Consider the following 18,857-nt stretch of genomic DNA (forward strand, 5'->3'; position numbering starts at 1 on the left):
CTGTTCCTTCCCCAGTGGTACAAAGCACCCTCCCCCATATCAACTGCTGTGGGAGACTTCCCCACTGCAGCAACAAAACCCCCAGTTGATGTGGCTGACTGCAGGAAAGACCCAGACTGTGTGGCACCTGTGGGGTAGGGAAAAGGGTTTGCACACAAATATAAACTGCTGAGAAGAAGTTTCTTGGTGTATTATGCAAGCATGACCCCCAGCAAAGCCTTGTTGACATCTGGTGCAGTTGACATCTGGTGCAGCACATTAAAAAATAGCAAGTGTACAGACAGAGCTGCGAACTCCCTGCAGGGGCTATTTGAAAGGGTAGATGCACTCATACCACTAGCAGCATAGAAAGAAAGAAGCCATTTCTCAGGCTATCGTACTAACATGAGCCCACAGCTAAAGGCTCACTGCTCCTGCTTGGAAATTCAAGCTCTTCCTGTTACTAGAGAGCAGCAGCCAGAGTGGAACACTTAGAATGGCATTATGGGTTTTATATGGGACACCCCTGGAAGCTAATAAGTTTGCTTTAAAGATGTGGCACTTCCACACTTGCATTTAATCAAATTTCTGAATTCAAGCTTGACTCTATACCCATCAGGTAACTGCGATTTTGTAATCTCGAGATTAGTGCACCCAAAATCAAGCTGTCTTTACAGTGAAGACAGTTGCATGGTAAATTCAAGACAGTCACATGGTAACTGAATTAAATTCGATTTTATCTCATAGATGGAGCCTCAGGAACACAGCTTAGATTTCATGTTTCGTAAACCATCAAGTTGAGTGATATCTGATGCACTGAAACAGCTGTCGACATGGTGTTGTGTTTTTGGTTCTTATTTTGTTTTTTCGTCTAAAGATGAAATTATTTTCACCTAAGTTCCTTGGTGATAAAGTATGAATTAGAGACACTGGTTTATATCCTGTTACACTTTTAGAGACAGGTTGTGTAAAAGCACCTGTGTAAGGATTCAGGATTGCATTATGATTAACAATGTATTTGCTATTTTTTTATTCCAAAATTCTAATTGATCTTTCATTTGTGATGGCTTATTTTATCTATTTTCCATTGTTTCTGCTATCAAATAGTTATTAAGCTTTTTGTGTTGTTTTGTTTTGTGTTTTTGCTAGTAGTCTCTCTCGGGTTAATATTCACAAAAGAGCTTTTGATGATTCCTTTACTACAGAACAATACAAGGATGGAGACTGACAAAAATGAAACTAAATAACCTCTGTGACAAATTGGCTAGAATTCAGCTTCTGTACCTTATAGACATCTTTTGTAAAGTGTTTTGGATAGATCTAGTGCTAGTTTATAAAAGATGCTTAACAATGATTTGGTGTACTGTGATCCAGCAGAGATAAATACAGTATTAGTAAATGTCTTAAAAAGGTAAGCTGATAGTTGTGAAAGGGCAGTTACATAAAATGAAGCATGCAGCCCTGAACTTTTTCTCCATGCTACATCAGTAACACCATTAAAGCTGTCAGTTTGTCAGATCTCTGGAGGTATTTATGAAATCAATACACAATCCTAGAGATTTATAGAGGCAGCATTGTTACCCAGAAGAGAGTCTCAATGGAAAATAAAATTAACACAATTTACAAGCTGATTGTCATAGAAAATGGATGAATTTCCTACAGTCTCCTGTTTTTACTTGACTGCAGAGAAATCATAGGCATAGGGAGAAAGCGGAAGGGATAGCATAAACTAGCGTCGCTAGTCTCTAACATTGTGAAAAGAATTGCTTGAAAGCAGGATTTTGTTTTCTGAAGGTGATTTTAGGCCCTGCACAGTTAAAAAAAATCTTAACCTGAATATTAAAATATTAAGATTTTTTTTCTGGATGTCTTTGAATTAGTCTCATTTCACTATTTTTAAAACCTTTTTTACGTTGGTCTCTGCCTTCTTTTGCTTTCAACCCTTTCCACATCTTAATCACACTTTGCCACTCTTTTCGCAGCAGCAGTACCTCTCCGATACATCTTTGAAACACCAAAGCTAATTGTTTAGGAGAGGTGTTGTGAAATCAGTCCGCTAAAGATGCACATTGATGTGGGTCTGAAACATCCTTTGCTTTGTTCTTCCATCTATGGTGGCTGTAGATTTGTTTTCCTGAGGTGAAGGTTCATTCTCGAATAGCTGGGGTTGGGTGGGGAGGATTTGTTTTGTTTTGTTTTGTTTTTGTCATTGGCAAGCAGCCGACGAAAGGAGGTGTTGGGGGAGAAAATAGTTGCCACATGTAAGTGACAAATGAATTGGGAAGGTCACAAAGAATTCGGATCTAGTTCAAAAAAGTCTCTTGTATCCAAAATGTTTTTGTGAAAGTCTGAGTGAAATCTTGTGTCTTCTACAGGAATTTGGTGTAGACTGGATGACTGGTATAAATTAAATTAGTCTGATGTGAAGAACATAGCACACTCCTCCTCCCCCTTCTCTCTCTCTCTCTCTCTCGCTGATGGAAAACAGAAGAAAGCCCTTGGTGACATGATTTGACCTGGAACGTCAGCATAAGCTTTCGTGAAATGCTCTGATTCCAGGGCTGATGTTCAGTAAAGCCAATTTGGTGGAGACTGGCTTGGAATCTCACAGCAATCTATAATCTATTAAAAGAAAAGGATATCTGGTGGCAGGCCTTCTGTTTCCTGCCACTTACCTTTTCATAATCATTTGAGAACCAGACTTCAGGTCTCATGCCAAGGAAATTTCCTTTTCTTGTACTGAACATTTGAACACAATGTAACGATCACAATAGAATAGGATCTGACGTTTGCTTCTCCTGGTCCTATTCCCTCCTGCCTTTGCTCCTATCTTCTTTGCTTCTGTGTGTTCCCCATGCACTCCTTCCCATCACTTTCCTCACCCATCCCCAGCTCCTCTCCTGTTCCTGTTCATCCTGCTCTTAATTTCTCTAACCCCATCAATGGATGTATCTCACCTCCCTGCTTTGTTTCTTTGCATTCAAATCAAGCCATCTCCTCTTTTTTTCTTCTTGCTTATTGGATGCCAGCATGGAGAGTGTTGTGAATACCAGAGACAGCCTCCTTCTCAGTGTCAGCCTACAGTGCCAGGAGGAGCAATCTCCCAGGGGTGTCTTGCATGAGCCAAGCTCAGTCATGGTCTGCAGACGGTGCATGCAAAGTCCAGTTGTACGTAGTAGCTGAGAGGGGATGGAGTGTGCTCCATGCAGGTGGAATCTTCAAAGAATGTAACAGCCAAACTCTAAACAAACCTCTCCTGAATGTGTGTGAAGGATAGTTTTCAGAGATTCATGACCTGGCCACATTTGGGTGAATTTTTCTGGACACCCAAATCCCTGACATCAGGTAATCCCTTCCAAGTTTCCAGCATGTTGCTCCTAAGCTTAGAGAAATTGGACCTTCAAAGCAAAACCTTTTTAAGAATTTTTAATCATGTATTTTAAAAAAAAACCTTATTTTCCCTTACTCTTTTTCCTGTAAATGGTAGAACAATTTTAACTGAACCCCTCCAAATTTCTGCTTTCTGACAGGCAGCCAGCATGAAAAAAATCAATGCAAACTGGTACAGTTTAGCAAAGTAATCAACAAATGGATATGAGTTTATATGGAATGTCTACCCAGCTGCTGGGAGCAAGTTTCACAGCCTAGGTCAACGGGCTTACGCTAGTGTGTTAAGAGTAGCTGTGTAGATGTTTTGATGTTCAGACTGGCTCCAAAGTTCATCTTCTTCTGGAGAATTCAGAATCCGTGCTTCAGCTGGATCCATCCATGTTTCTGTTTTTTAAGCATGATAACACATGCCTCACTATAGCAAATCTGCCAGCCCTGACTGCAAGACACACTTGCAGCAGCTGTGTAGACATAACTGTATTAAAGGCTTGGCACCATGAAGTATCTGCACTGCTATCTGTGCCACCTCTAATGCAAAAATTTGTATATGCTTTTAAGGGCAAAGATATTTGAGAGTAATAGTCAGACAGCACCACTTAAAGGGTTGTACTGCCGATTAAAAGGGCATGTGTTCTAAATAAAAGTACGTGTTGAACTTCTCTTGTCTAGCACCAGTGCCAGATGAGAGAATTTGCCAGACCGTAGGAGACTGATATTGTCCAATATGCTACCAACACTTCCATTGCTTACTGGGCTCTTAGAAGACATTTAGGAGTAAATTGGAGCACAACTTAACAGCACAAAACACTGAGAGCCAGGACCGGTGGCTTGAAACAAACTTTATGGGGCCACAGGAAGCTTGACCACATCCATGATAAGTGGTGGTGTGGCTAACTAAAATCATACCAGATTACTAATGTTGCTGGGCGAGAGAGTGCCAAATTAGAGAGGTTCAACCTGTAGTTACATTTTTGTTTGTCTTATTTTGCAATGTATATGAATAATATTTTGATTCCATGATTCTGTTCATCCAGGTTGTAGTTATCAGTGTCTATGTAAATTGATGAAGTGATCACAGGAAAGCCCAGGATTTTAAAGTTCCCTTAAGATAATATGGCAATTTTATTGCATTTTGAGCAAGTCGTATAATACCATGTCCTGGGAGAAATGGGATAAAGCCACATTGTCACCAAAAGTAAAAGGTTATAAAGCTGAGTTGCACAATTGTGCTGCAAATATTGTGGTGGTGATTCATATACACTGATCACTATGACAGCCTGTAACAAACACATTTTGAAATGTTTACAGCCATTTTTAACCAGTACTACTACTTATTTTTAAGGGGAATACTGGGACTCCTTGACCAAAATCTAACAAGTCTGGATTTGCCACACTGGTTATATTCTGTTACTTCAAATCAATTTAGAGAAATGTGTTCTTTTTGTTAATATGCTGCCTTTTCCTCTTCCCTTGTTTAGAGATCTAAGTGAAAACCAAATTCAAGGAATCCCAAGAAAGGCCTTCAGAGGAATTACTGATGTGAAGAACTTGTAAGTGATGCCTTATTTAGTATTTATTGTGACGTGTATTCAACATGATGTGGTTTATGTGAGCTATTACTACACAATAAAGAGATCTTGGTATCATCACGGATAATGTTCTGAAAACATCTGCTCAATATGCAGCAGCCATCAAAAAAGCATACGGAATGTTACAAACTGTCAGGAAAGTGATAGGTAATAAAACTGATTATATCATAATGCCACTGTAAACCTCTGCCAGGAGTGCTGGAAAAAAATTCATAATGGGGCTGCTGACAACCATTGAACCAAACTGTAGCTATGGAAAGAATCACTAGACATCTGACTACTTCCAGCACCTCTGGTGTGTGAATACCTAGAATACCACATTCAATTCTGGTTACACCATCTAAACCAATTAGACTTGGAAAAGGTAGAGAAGGGCAACTGAAATAATGAGGTATGGAACAGCTTTCATGTGAGGAGAAATTAAAAAGAGTGGGACTGCTCAGCTTAGAAAAGAGAGGCCTAAGTGGAGATATTATCAAGATAAGGCTGCAAGTCTCTCATGGAGGTCACAGAAGTCTGGGTTCCATGATTTTGCAGGATCTCCATGATGTCTACAGTGGTTAGTGTGTCTGGCCTAGGGGCCAACAGAGCAGCTTGAGGAGACCTTGGGTAGATTCCACTGGCTGCTGCAGGGGCATGTTCAGGCCACTGCACCCCACCCCCAACCCCAAGCAGCAGGAGAGGGGGTGTGGAAAGGGGCTCAGGGCAGTGGGTTGGGGAATGGGCATGAGTGGAGATTCCAAGTGGTGCTTGCCTCAGGGGGCTCCCTGGAAGTGGTGACATACCCTTCCATTGGCTCATAGGCAGAGATTCAGCCAAGGAGTTCCCCACCACTTGGAGCTGCCCGGCCAGTAGTTGTGGTAGAGCCAGGAAGTGGAGCCCCCTGACTGAGGCTGTGCATCGGAGCTGGAGGATGTAGCATTGCTACTGGGGAACCAAGAAGGGAGCATGACATCCCTTCCAACCTCCACCACTCAACAGTAGTAGGTGTCCCAAGCTGCCCTCTCTGAGGAAACACAGTGTTCTAGGCCAGCTACCCTCTGCTAGAGCATCAAGCTATACGTAACTGTACGTCTAAGGCACAGGTCTGCAACCTGTGGCTCTTGAGCCACATGGGTCTCTTTAAGGACTTCTTTGTGGCTCCTGGCACTATAACAGCAAAGTTTAAAAAAAAAAAAAAAAAAACCTTCTGGTTATGATCAATAACTGGTGAATGGCTAAAAGCCCTAAAATGAACGACTCATATTTAAATAGCAAATTATATGTGATCTTGAAAAACTGGATAACTCCCCCTAGGGTCCTCCAGAGGGAGAGAAGGCTCAGGAGTGAAAGTCAGGAAGATGATGGTATAAACACACATGTAAATTATGAGGAAATAGAATATGTAAAAGTTTGTGAATGTCCTGAAGTAAATGTGTATGGCATTACAAATCATTGCGTGTGCACTGTTCTTAAAATAACGGTTACAAAAAGTATGGGTAGTGTTATTTATTAAGCACTGTCTTGTATTCACATGCATTGCGGCTGTTGAATTATTGAGTTTTTTTTACCAAATTGGAAAAAATGGCTCATTTTGCTATTTTGGTTGCCAACCCCTGGTCTAAGACAAACATCTGGAAGTACTTCTTAAGCTCAGAGTGGCTATTAACCAAGATGGTCAGGACCAGAACCCCCTGCTATGGATGATCCTAACTTCTGACTTACAGAAACTAGGACTGGCACAGGGAGTGGACCATTGATCAACTGGTCTGTTCTGTTCATTCCCTCTTGAGCTGTTCAAGCTCTGGAAGGGAAGGGTGGGACTGAGGACAGAGCACAAATCAGGCCATTTGTGGTACTCCAAAGGTGTTGGAAAGGCGGGGGAAGAGTAAAAAGTGCAGAACCCCAGTGAACAAGAGATATGTGGGGGAGGCAGAAAAGGGGGCCGCGGACCCTAGATGATCCACCACTGACCTAAAAGGAGTTTAAAGTCGAAGAACATATAAGCTATCCTCAGTCCCCACAAGCAATTCCCAAACAGCATTTGGTGTTCTGAACAAGAAACAGATGTAGAGATCATATTCTTAAGTGTAGAGACTCTGCTATGCCAACAATGCATAATCGTACCCTGAAAAGTCTGGGTAAATTGCACACGATGTGCTGAAGTATATGGGTCAAAGGAAACAATAGAATAGATCAGTGAGAAGTCGAAAGGGTACAGCATCATGGTGTTAGCTGAAGTTCTTTTTTGTTCTTCATTCCACAGCTTCATTCAAAGAGTACAGGTAATTATAGTGCAGAGCATAGGCCAGGGCTACGCAGATCAAGCACAAATTCCAGAGAAAAGACAGTGAGAAAATGGTATGAGTTTTGCTAGGCAGAAGAAATTACCTGGATGAACAGGTTTGTTTTCTTTCAGTCATTTGCATAGCCATCCTGTGTTTCTAATAAATGCTGCTTAAGGTTAAAATCTGTCTGTTTGTGGTAATAAAATTACCTTAAATTAGTTTGGACCTTGCCTTTCTCTAAAGATACAATGGAATATGGTCATGTAAATATTTCTTATTCCACCTTCTTGTGGCTACACCTTTTCTAGAGGCCCTCCGTGCAGAAGTGTCCTTATGCTAGAATCATATGAGCATATCATCATAGATTGTTTTTTTTGTTTTGTCAGCTGGATATTGGCTACCCAACTGTAACTAATATAATCTCAGGAATTAGAAGATTGCAATTGGGTTTTAGGGAAATGAAAAGAAGTTAGTTCAGATAGACAGGGGCTGTCAACATTGCTGTTGTTGATAAAGTTTTATCCTTTTTTCCTAACAAGACAAAACAAGAGAAACACATATAAAATAGGAAGAAAAGATAATAGCAGAGAAAGAAAATGTGACTTCTGTGTTTGTGAGGACTTTTACATGTAACCTCACTGCTGGAAAAACACAGATACAGAAGGTTATCCTATCAGGCATTGTGAGAACTAGCATACTTATACCAGCTTTGGGGGTTATAGGGCATAGCTTTAGAGGTCTTCTGCAGGTTTTCAGTATGTATTAAAATATACCAGCTTGGCGAGGTAAGTCAGACCTTATTAGAAAGAAGGATAAAGGTGAGGAATAGGGGGGAAAAAAGGGAAATAAGATAGGATGAATAAATAAAGCTCAAAAGGGTGTAGAGTATGTAACACAGCCTCACATCTCAAGTGGTGTTTGGTACTCAGCTGGAGCTAATAGCGGTGACAATGACAGGTAAGTCTGGCTGTATTGCCCAGTTTGGTCAGTACATTTGTTAGGATAATAAAGGTCCATGCTTCTAAGAGACAGCGAGTGGGAGGTATAATGGTGAAGATTGGTTTAGTAGCTGTTTTTAATGACTTGTAAATGGCACAATGGGTGTAATAGCTGAATGTGTTACTTTTTATTAATTACGTCTAGTTTTGATGGATTAACTTAGGTGCACTGAAAGTTGGTTGTTTATTAAGCATGATTTATACACCATATTTGAGCAGTAGTAGTAGATCCCTTTGTTTGGACTAATTTAAGTTTGAGGGGTAGGTAGTTTTACTTTTTAATAACATTTGTTGTTACATGTTGTTGTGGCAGTAAACAGCTGCCTATATTTTACAGCTGACTTTACAGTTCGGACAAATATGTAGTCCCAATTATTACAGAAGTCAATCTGCATTATTATAATATGCATACGTATATAAACTGCTCCAAAAATCCTAAACATACAACCCAAAATCCCCACCCAATTTACTCTTAACTATTTCACATACATTTCAGAAGAAATTTTGTTTTATTTTAACTAAATATACTATATAAATTCTTAAGCTATATTAATCTCTAAAAACTGTTTTAATGCTTTCAAATTTTGAGTAGGTAAGATATAATTGTTAGACATAACTTCAGTAAGAAATCAAGTCAAATTTATAAATCTCAATTTTAAACTAAAAAATTACAATATTTTTGCTGTGTGCTTAAATGAAAATAAAGGGTTTTTTGTCATTGTAATTTTAGAAACACATCCAATTATACGCAAAATGACCTAATTAAAGAAGGGATTATGTTGTAATAATTGGACCTACAAACATACTCTATTTATGGGCACGACTGTACAAAATAAGTAAAAGTTAGTAAACTGTCCAGTATTAAACAGTGTTAAACCAAATTCAGAATCTGATGCACAGAAATTTGAGCCTGTGTGGTACGCGGACAAACACACCATTAAGCATTACTTTAACCCTTTTTATTAAAGGTACAGAAAAGAAGAAAGAACTGTTAAAGCATTTGAAATGTAAATTGTAGAGCAATGCTTCTGTTCCCTTTACAATTAGCTGCAGTGAGTTTTTGGAAGGAACTCCTCTTTGTCTGGATGATATGAAAGGTACTAATAACTGTGTTTTGAGGAAAAAAGAAGTAGTAAGTAGAGATGGGCTGGAGCTGTTGCTACTGTAAATGTCTGATCCAATTTCCAAGCAGAAAAAATAAATCAAGCAACAAAATGAGGAGCAAGGTGAACAGCAAGTTATAAAATGCTGCTTCTCCCTCTCATGTTCCTGAGCAGTCTCATGGCTTAGAAAATACAGGTACATGCATGGTCTTATCCACCACTGGAACTGTTTAGAGCATTTCATTCAGTTTTCTCTCTCTAGCATACATAGACTAGCATCACTATTGCAAAATATTGAGTCTTCTCTGGCTAAGCCTGACTCGTATTAGACAGAAGGGGGTAAAAGATAGAAAAGATAAGTGAGGTGGGGAAGGAAAAGGGCATGAGCTGGAATGGGGAAGAGGGAGAGAAATGAGAGAGCCTCACCATAATCCCACAGTGGTAGAGTTGCAGCCAGCGAAGGTGTGATTGATGTCATGAGCAGGGTAAAGAAGTTTCAAAGTCCAAGGACATGGTGGTTTGGGGGGCAGGTATGATGGTGAAAATGGTTTTGATAGCCCACGACAATACTTCTTTCTACATAACAATTTTTTCATTAGCTTGTCAATCTGGCTTTTTACAGTAGACTACATGCAAAGACTACTTTTAAGTGCTTCTCCATAGCAAATGTCCTACATACATCTTTCTACAAACATCTTTAATGTTACAAGACAGGAATACAGTACAAAGGGCTTGGCTTATCTAAATACAAAATTCTGCTGGTTTGAGTCAACAATATTGACAGTTCAGATCAGTGGTGGAAAGTACACTTAGGAAGCTGGATAAGTAGTTTAGTCACATATGTACTGTCAAGTTCCCTCTATAATTAATATTTGAATCATGTCTCTACCATGGTCTATTAGAGAAGACTGTGACTGCTTGCAGAGGGGTAGCTGAGTTAATCTGTGTCTTCAAAAACAAAGAAATCCTGTGGCACTGTAGGAGTCCTGGGACGCCGAGCCCTTGGCCCAGGGCGGGGCGGCAACCAAGAAGGGTTATAACACCAGCCCAGCCCCCAGTTCAGGGTGGGGCGGCAGTTCACAATTTATAGTACAAGCCCAGCCCTCCGTTCAGGGCGGGGCAGCAGTTCACAGTTTGAGAGCACAGGCCCAGCCCTCAGTTTGGGGCTGGGCAGCAGCACAAGAGTTTGGGAGCACAAGCCCAGCGAGGGCTTGCCTCATCAAGGAGGAGGTAGGGGGTCACAGGCCCTCCCACTCCACTGCGACGCAGCCCGGGGCCCTGTGGGTTGCTCACACACAACCACGGTGGTGGGGATCCAGGCCGCAACACAACGCCATGGGTTCGGGAGCGTCGTTCCCCGGGCCACTTCCTACCTCCACCTCCGTTGGGGGAAGGTCCCAGTCCATCTGGTCAGCGGGTCCCGTGGGGTCGGCTTCCTCCAAATCATCTACCTTTGGGGGCTCCGGCCAGTCGGTCATGTCCACATCATTGGGGTAGTCTGGAGGCGGTAGCACGGTGGGCCTGAGACAATCCTGGGCCTGGGGGCTGCAGGGGCCTGCTGGAGCTCCAGGGCAGGCCACTCCAGGGGCCTCGTGGTCACTATCCTTCATCGGGCTGGCAGAGCCCGGGGTTTCCTCCAAGGTGGGGGGCTCTCCACCGGCGCAAGGGTCCTGGCAGGTCTGGGAAGTCCGGGTAGTCCCCCTGGGGCATCTGGATCCATGGTTGCTCTGGGCCGCTGGGGGCTTGCTCCTCTGGCCCGGCCGGGTGGCGGCGGGGCCTTTGCCTCTGGCTCCAGGGAGCTCGTGCAACCGCTCCCTCCCTGCCTGGAGGCCCAGGCTTTAATGGGTCCCGAGACCCGCTCCTGGCCCTTCTGGCTCTAGTTCCCGCCCTCTGAGGGGTGGGCCACTGGCGTTCTGGCTCCGGGCCCGCCCACCAGGGCTTCTGCGCAGCCTTCTCTGCCTCTGAGTCAGCAGGAGGCCATACCGGCTCACTACAGGCACCTTATAGACTAACAGATATTTTGGAGCATAAGCTTTCATGGGCAAAGACCCGCTTCATCAGATGCATGAGTGGTGTGTTCCAGAGGAGGGCTTAACTATATAGGCTATGAAAAGGAGGGAGTCTCAGTCAAGGGGAGGGCCAGAGTTCACAAGGTCCATTCAGTCACGGAGGATGTGGCCCATCATCATCAGCAGTTAATGTGGAGTTGTGAACATCAAGAGAGGAGAAATCAGGTCAGCTCAGTCAAGGAAGATGTGGTCCATTATCAGTAGCTAAAGTGGAGGTGTGAACGTCAAGAGCTGAGAAACTGCTTTTGTAATTGGCCATCCACTCCCAGTCTCTGTTCAGTACTTGAAAGATGATGTAAAATTTGCAAATGAATTGCAGCTCTGCAGTTTCTCTTTGGAATCTGTTTTAGAAGTTTATTTTGTAGTAGGATTGCTTCTTTTAAATCTGTTGCTGAGTGTCTAGGGAGATTGAAGCTGAGGTTTTTGTGTTACCATTCCTGATGTCTGATTTGTGTCCATTTATTCTTTTACATAGAGACTGTCCAGTTTGGCCAATGTATATTGCAGTGCGGCATTGCTAGCACATGATGGCATATGTTCTGTTAGTAGATGTGCAGATGAAAGAGCCCCTCAGGGTTTGGTTGATGTGCTTAGGACCTGTGATGGTATCTGTGGTGTAGATATGTGGGCAGAGTTGGAACCTCTTGATGTTCATACCTCCACATTAGCTACTGATAAGTGGCCTCATCCACCCTGACTGAATTGACCCTATTTTATTGCATTTTCTAAGCTTACCCTCACAAATTTGAAGAAATTTCTGAAACCACTTTGGAGAATTTGGGCAGCAAGAGGCAGGAAAACTGGGACTGAACTTCCCCTTTTTTTATTTTGGCAATTTAGCATGTAGCACAATCTTGACACCTACTGGTGTCAAATTATCAGTCCATATGTCATGGGGAAAATAACACCACAATATATTGTATTAACAGGAACATGGGAACAGCTCTATTGGATCAGAATATTTGTCCATTAGTGCAGTACCCTGTCTTCAACAAGAAATTTTGCAAGAGGTCAGAGTATAGAGCCTTATGAAGGATTTATTTTAATATGTAAGAGCAGGAGATTAGTTTAGAGCCCTGAGTTGGCAATATACACTGTAGGTCATGCAACATAATGCAAATTACAATGGCTGTCATGAAAAACACAGCATGCTCCACCCGAAATACCTGTAGCAACTGCAGTAAATAGTTTAAAAAGAATTCAGGCCATATTTACAGGATGGGGGACTGTATCCCAGAAAGCAATAATTCTGAAAAAAATTGAGGCCATCGTGCACCTATGAACTCTCAGTGCTGAGGCAAAAAAGGCTAATATTGTTCTTGAATGTGCACATGTTAGTCATGCATAGCATAGGGAAACTATTTTGCCTGTGTTTGTGGCATTCATGAGTTCAATATTGGAATACTGTACCCAGTTCTGGTGTCCGCTGGTTACAATTATGTTGAAAAAATGGTGAGGTCATAGTGAAAGAGCTAAAAAATTGATACATAGTCTGGAAACAAGACCTCACACAGAGTTCAGGAGCGCAATCTTTTTAGCTTACCACAGAGGCTGACTCGTGTATCAGTATCTGAGGCAGGGCTACTTCAGGGCATGTCTTGGGAAGAGACCTGCCTACCATCTCATCCCAAAGTTCAGAATATGGAATGGCAAAGTTCTCAAAGAAACAGTGCAACTGAGATACCTCTTTACTGGTCTGCTCCTGATGACAGTGTGTCTTTGATTTTCATTCTCCTTTTACTAGGAACGTTCAGCAGTGCAAGCCCTGCAGAACAGAAAATCAATACCTCAAGTGTTTCCAGTCCACTGAATTCTGAACTGGCTGTCTGAAAACAAAGACAGCAAGACTCCTTTTGTGCACTCCCACTAGTCTGTCTTCCTTTGCTACCCAGATCGGTCTTGCACTTTCTCAGGTTAAAAGAAAGTTGTTTCTGTAAGGTAGTAGAGGAAGCATATTCCTTGCTTTTATAAATGAACACACCCACACATGGGCTATGTCTACTCTAGCAATATTTTTTTTCAAAAGCTGGCGTTTTACCAAAAATACAACAGGGTATCTGCACACAAAATGCATTCTTTCAATATTAAATGAAAAGAGCATGTGTCTTTGTCCACCAGCTCTCTTCTGCTCCCAGATGAGCAAGAACGCCATTTTTCTGAAAGATTCTTTCAGAAAAAAGTGTTTGTAGATTCCCCAGGGGCCCTTTTTATGAAAGAGCGGTCTTACGTGGTGCCAGATTTTTCAAACTATGGTGTTTCCTGGTGTGTTCTTTCGAAAGAGGGGCTGGGGGGTGGCCTCTCTGAATTGAAAGAGCAGATCAATATTTCTGTGGACATCTGATGGAAGGCCAGAAAGGAGGGAGGGTGCTGGGGAAATTGTCAGTGATCTGCTTTCCAGTTATAGTCTTCTTTAGCAGAAGGAAAAAAGAGGGAGTAATGGTTATTACAGCATTATGCCATCCGTGTTGCACTCACATGGCATTGCCTACCATTGTAAACGAGTGCACGGTTTTTTTTTTACCATTACCATAAAATCTAAAATGTTACAGCATTCAACTACATTTTTGTGAATATTGGTTCTATTTATTAAACTAATTCCCTTGACCTATGTTTGTACCCCCTCTGTATTTACTTTCTATTAACATTTATCAGATTGGGGTGGGGTTTTTTGTTTGTTTGTTTGTTTTTGTTTTTTGTATGACAGGAATTTCCAGGTTAGGTACTCAAGTTTTTTAAAAAGCTCAATTTTCATTTTTAAGACAGTTGGACACTTACAGAAAGTAGGAGCCGTGCTTAGACGTTTCTTACCCTTCACAATAAAGCAACACAGCGTCTAGTTGTAATATGCGTGTTCTGTCAACCCAGAGGGAGAGAAGGAGGGAGATATAAGTAAACAAACAAGCAGTCTATATAATTAAAATAATGAATAAAGCAGAAGAAATGACAATATGTTGCAGGCATTTCACAAGTGGAATGGAGGTAAGTGATCATGAATTGGTTTCTGAACTCTGTTTTAGTGTGCAGTGTATCTTAACTAATGCATTAGAAACTTTAACAACCTTACGCTGAGATTTTTCAAGGTAGCCTAAACTCTAGGCCCTTTGAAAACCCTGACTTCCATTTCTTGACTCCTATATGTTGAACTTGCCCATTTAAAATTACATTAATATTGGAGTTTGCTCAAATTTTGGGGGACGAAGACAATGAATCAATGGTTTGATTGTTCACTGGTTTACGAAGGTGTAAAATCTGGGGTAAATATTTAAGTCAAATGTTACACCAATATAAAATCACTTAAATGAGAGGTAAGAGCCTTGGGCCTTGCCTGCTTACACTTGTGCGTATACAGAGATTGACCAACAAGTGTGTCTATATGGAAAAATATAATATTTTACATGTTTTTCAATATACAAGTATTTAAAAGGGGGAAAAATTGTGGAATGGATTCCACATTGCTTTGATCCTGAACATTGAAAGTCCTTGAGTATTTTCAGAGGTGCGAAAACATTTAGCGATATAATATAATATGAAGAAAAGTCTCATGTATCCTTAAAGGATGAATGGAACATATTATTTACAACACAACCCTTTTAAAGGTTTTCTTTTCTTCATATATCTAAATTCACAATTACTTGCCAAGTATTCCTGTGAATTAAATCTTTCTAACTCCTATAATTGCAATTCATTGTTATATTGACCATAATGAATTCAGGAGGTAGCCCTGTGGTTGTCACATTCACTTTCAAAGAAATTTCATGATAAAGCAGGATTATTGTACTATGAAAATAATATGTTATCAACTTAGCTCTTTCTCTGGTGAAAGATCACCTTATACATATGTTAATTTAATGAATATGTTGTTTAAGCTTTCACCATCTGATCTAGCCCTAATTGTAAATGCAAAAACCATGTATTTCACAATTACATCATAAAAAGATGTGATTGATTGAAAAGCATGTGCATTTCCCTGTACAATGTGGCGTGCATTTAAGATGATTTTTCTCATAATGTGCAAAGCAATGAAGGAGAGGTTAAGACTAGGTGTTGTGTGTTTCTTTCTTCTCATGTTGAAGTGTTACAAAGAATAATTCCTCTGAGAATTGAGTGTGTTGTGTTTGCTATCAGAGATTCAGGGTAAGATTGTCTGGATAAAGCTTTCCATCTTTACTGTACAAAACAAAAAAGCAGTCCGGTCGCACTTCAAAACTAACCGTATAATTTATTAAGTGATGAGCTTTTGTGGGACAGACCCACTTCACCGTGTTGCATACACTTGAGAGCCTAAGCATCAACTCACAGTCTGGCTTTCTATTCCATGCAGATGACATCTGGCAGTGTCAAAAACACATATTTATCACTTGTCCATGCCCTTAAACACCTCTCCTGCCCACTTACCTGCTCAAAATATAGAATTTAAGATTTTTACTACATTATTGTTTCTTGTGTGGTTCTTAGCCCTCTGATTCTGAATTTAAGATATTGTATATAAATCACAGTGATATCCACTAAACTTGTGACTGTGTGCTAACTCTAGCCTTGGGAATTAGTGAAGGAGAAGGGCAAACATAATGGCTGTGTGTACACTAGCTCCCAACTTTGAAGGTAGTGTAGTAAGTAGGGTGTCAGGAGATTACTAATGAAGTGCTGCGGTGGAAGTAATTTTGAGGAGTAAAGGGACTTTGAAGTAGCCCAGGCACTTCGAAGTACCAGCTGGTGAGCTGCAGCTACACGCAAGCCGGCACTTTGAAGTTTATAAGAAATAGCCAGTATGGATTTGTCAAGACCACATCTTGACAAACCTGTCTGTTTTCTTTCTTTGACAGTTTTAGAGGCCTGGTGGATAGGGGAAAGCTGTAGATGTGATATGTCTTGACTTTACTGAAGCTTTTGACTCAGTCCCACAGGATATTCTTGTAAGCACATTAGCGAAAAATAATCTAGATCAGTGTTTCCCAATTGGTGTTCCACAAAGTGAAAATAAGAGTTCCCTGTCAGGGATTGGCAGCCTGTGGCTTAAGGAGTCATTTGCAGCTTCAGATGCCACTGCCACTGACTCCTCTGCAGCTCTCTGCCCTGCCAACACCTGAAGGGGAGTCAGATGTATCCTGTGTCATCCTGTGTTGTGCCCTCGGGAATAGAGTTGGGGGAGCACAGGTTGATTCATCTCCCATGTTGGGTGAGATATGTGGTCAGGTTTGGGGCTGAAAGGGGTTAAGCCTGGGGATGGGGGGTGGATTTAGGCTGGGAGGGTCTAAGCCTGGGGGGGGAGTGGGTTTGGGGCTGAGAGGGGTTTAGGTGTTACTAGGAGTTCCTCAAAATTCTTTCAGGTTAAAAGAGTCCTATGGCCAAATAAAATTGGGAAACGCTGCTCTAGATGAAATTCCTATAACGTGTACCGTATTCAAAGAGTAATTGTCAATGGTCCACTGTCATACCCTCCAAATATATCTAGTGGTTGTTGCACAGTGGCCATTTCTGTGTCTGGTACTATTCAATATTTTCATTAATGACTTGGATAATTGAATGTAAAATATGCTTATTACATTTGTGGGTGATGTTGAGTTGGGAAGGATTGCAAGTACTTTGGAGGATAGGATTAAAATTCCAAACAATCTTGACAAATTAGAGAATTGTTCTTAAATCAGCAAGAGGAAAATAAATAAAATACTTAGGAAGGAAAAAATCAAATGCACATAAGAAGGAATACTTGACTAGTACTGCTGAAAAGGATCTAGTTGAAGGTTTAAGCAAATCACATATAGAATTTGAGTCAACAATGATCTGCAATTGCAAACAGGGCTAATATTATACTGTGCTGTAACATTAGTGTGTAAGACATGGGAGGCAATTGCCTTGCTCCATTTGACATTGGTGAGGCCTCAGCTGAAGCACTGTGTTCAGTTCTGGGTGCAACACCTCAGGATATGTGAACAAAATGGAGAGAGTCCAGAGACAAGCAGGAAAATTTAGGAGAGGGTTAGAAACCCTGATAAATAAAGAAGGGGTTGAAAAAAAGCAGGTTTGTTAACTCTCGAGGAAAAAAAGGCCAGAGGGTAGAGCAACCGGTAAGATTTCAGGTGTGTTAAGGGCTCTTATAAAGAAGATGGGGATCAGCTGTGTTCCATGCCCAGTGAAGGTAAAACAAGAAGTAATGGAGTTAATGTCCAGCAAAGAATATCAGTGAAGACTGCCTAACTATAAGGATAGTTAAATTCTGGAATAGACTTTCAAGGGAAATTGTGGTATCTCCATCATGGGAGGTTTTAAAAACAGGTTGGCAAACATCTATCAGCTACTTTTGTGTTTATGTGCTTAACAGTAGCACTCAGGGAACAGCAGTATGTGGACTTAAATAAAAGGACTATCCCAGACATATTTAAAAAAGGATTTTTTTTCTTTAAAAAAAAGAATTTTTGTTTTCAGGAAGAGCTATAAGAAATGAGAGCTACTTAAGGGAGTATTAAAGATATAGGGGATGTTGGCAGTGATAAGTGTGGCCTAATATTTAACAAACTGTGCTGCATTCATGCAAATCATAGTAGAATTCCAGTTATTCTCCATTAAGTTTGTGAACTACAAGAATGTCCTTTTTTTTCCTGTGCCTCCCTTTGTTGCTTCCTTAGCCTGAAATGGCTTTACTTTATTACAAATATTCTTTTTATGATCTTGCCTTCCATGTTCCTAGCTCATAAGTAAAACATCAGTTGTGAAAAATGTTAAACCTTTTAAATTACATCTATTCTTGATATAAACCTTTTTTCCTGTGATTATCAGTGTATAACTGAATATCAGTGAAATTTACATAAGCATATCCATATTAATTAATGTGGCTCCTAATATCCATTTCCATTAGCGGAAGTATTTGTATTCTGTGGCTGTCCATAGTGGCAAGCTTGACCCGCCATGAGGGATTTTTAAACAATAGATCATTAGAAACCAAACTTGTGACCCTTCGAAAATGAATTTCCCTTCAGCAGAGCTGATCTTAGTTCCTCTGTACTGCATGAAATATCAATTAGATAAAACTAAGATATCCCTTTTGTCCACTTAAAGGTATTCAATCTGGAAATACAAGTAAATAAAAGTATATGCTAGTTCTGCCTATATCTCAGCTTTAAAAATGTGGGTTTTTCTTATTTTCAAAAATCTTTTAATGTTTAGATTCATTAGATTCACTGCAGAGATACTGGTACTGAATGTGTGTTAATTTTTTATGAAATCCAACCCCTATGCCTCAAGACAAAAAGCAGTCAAGTAGCACTTTAAAGACTAGCAAAATAGTTTATTAGGTGAGCTTTCATGGGACAGACCCACTTCTTCAGACCATAGCCAGACCAAATCCAGGCATGGATTTACGTGTCTCATGCCTCATTTGCATATTCTTGCCTGATCTTGCCCATGTTCTTTGAAAAACAGGGTTTGTTTTCAAAGGAACCCCATCTACACAGCTGTTTGTGCTTCT

At 40.8% G+C, this 18,857-nt stretch overlaps 1 protein-coding gene across 2 annotated transcripts in view; it reads left to right on the forward strand.

Moving 5' to 3' along the window:
* Positions 1-18,857, forward strand: part of SLIT3 (slit guidance ligand 3) — a 738,435-nt gene that overhangs the window by 404,590 nt on the left and 314,988 nt on the right. For both annotated transcript variants that reach the window (XM_075009368.1, XM_075009369.1), the window contains exon 5: positions 4,848-4,919. In XM_075009368.1, coding sequence (XP_074865469.1) covers positions 4,848-4,919 — 72 coding nt within the window. The remainder of the gene's footprint in view (positions 1-4,847; positions 4,920-18,857) is intronic.

This window comes from Carettochelys insculpta, chromosome 15 (genome assembly GCF_033958435.1).
Source record: "Carettochelys insculpta isolate YL-2023 chromosome 15, ASM3395843v1, whole genome shotgun sequence".
Lineage (NCBI taxonomy): Eukaryota > Metazoa > Chordata > Testudines > Carettochelyidae > Carettochelys > Carettochelys insculpta.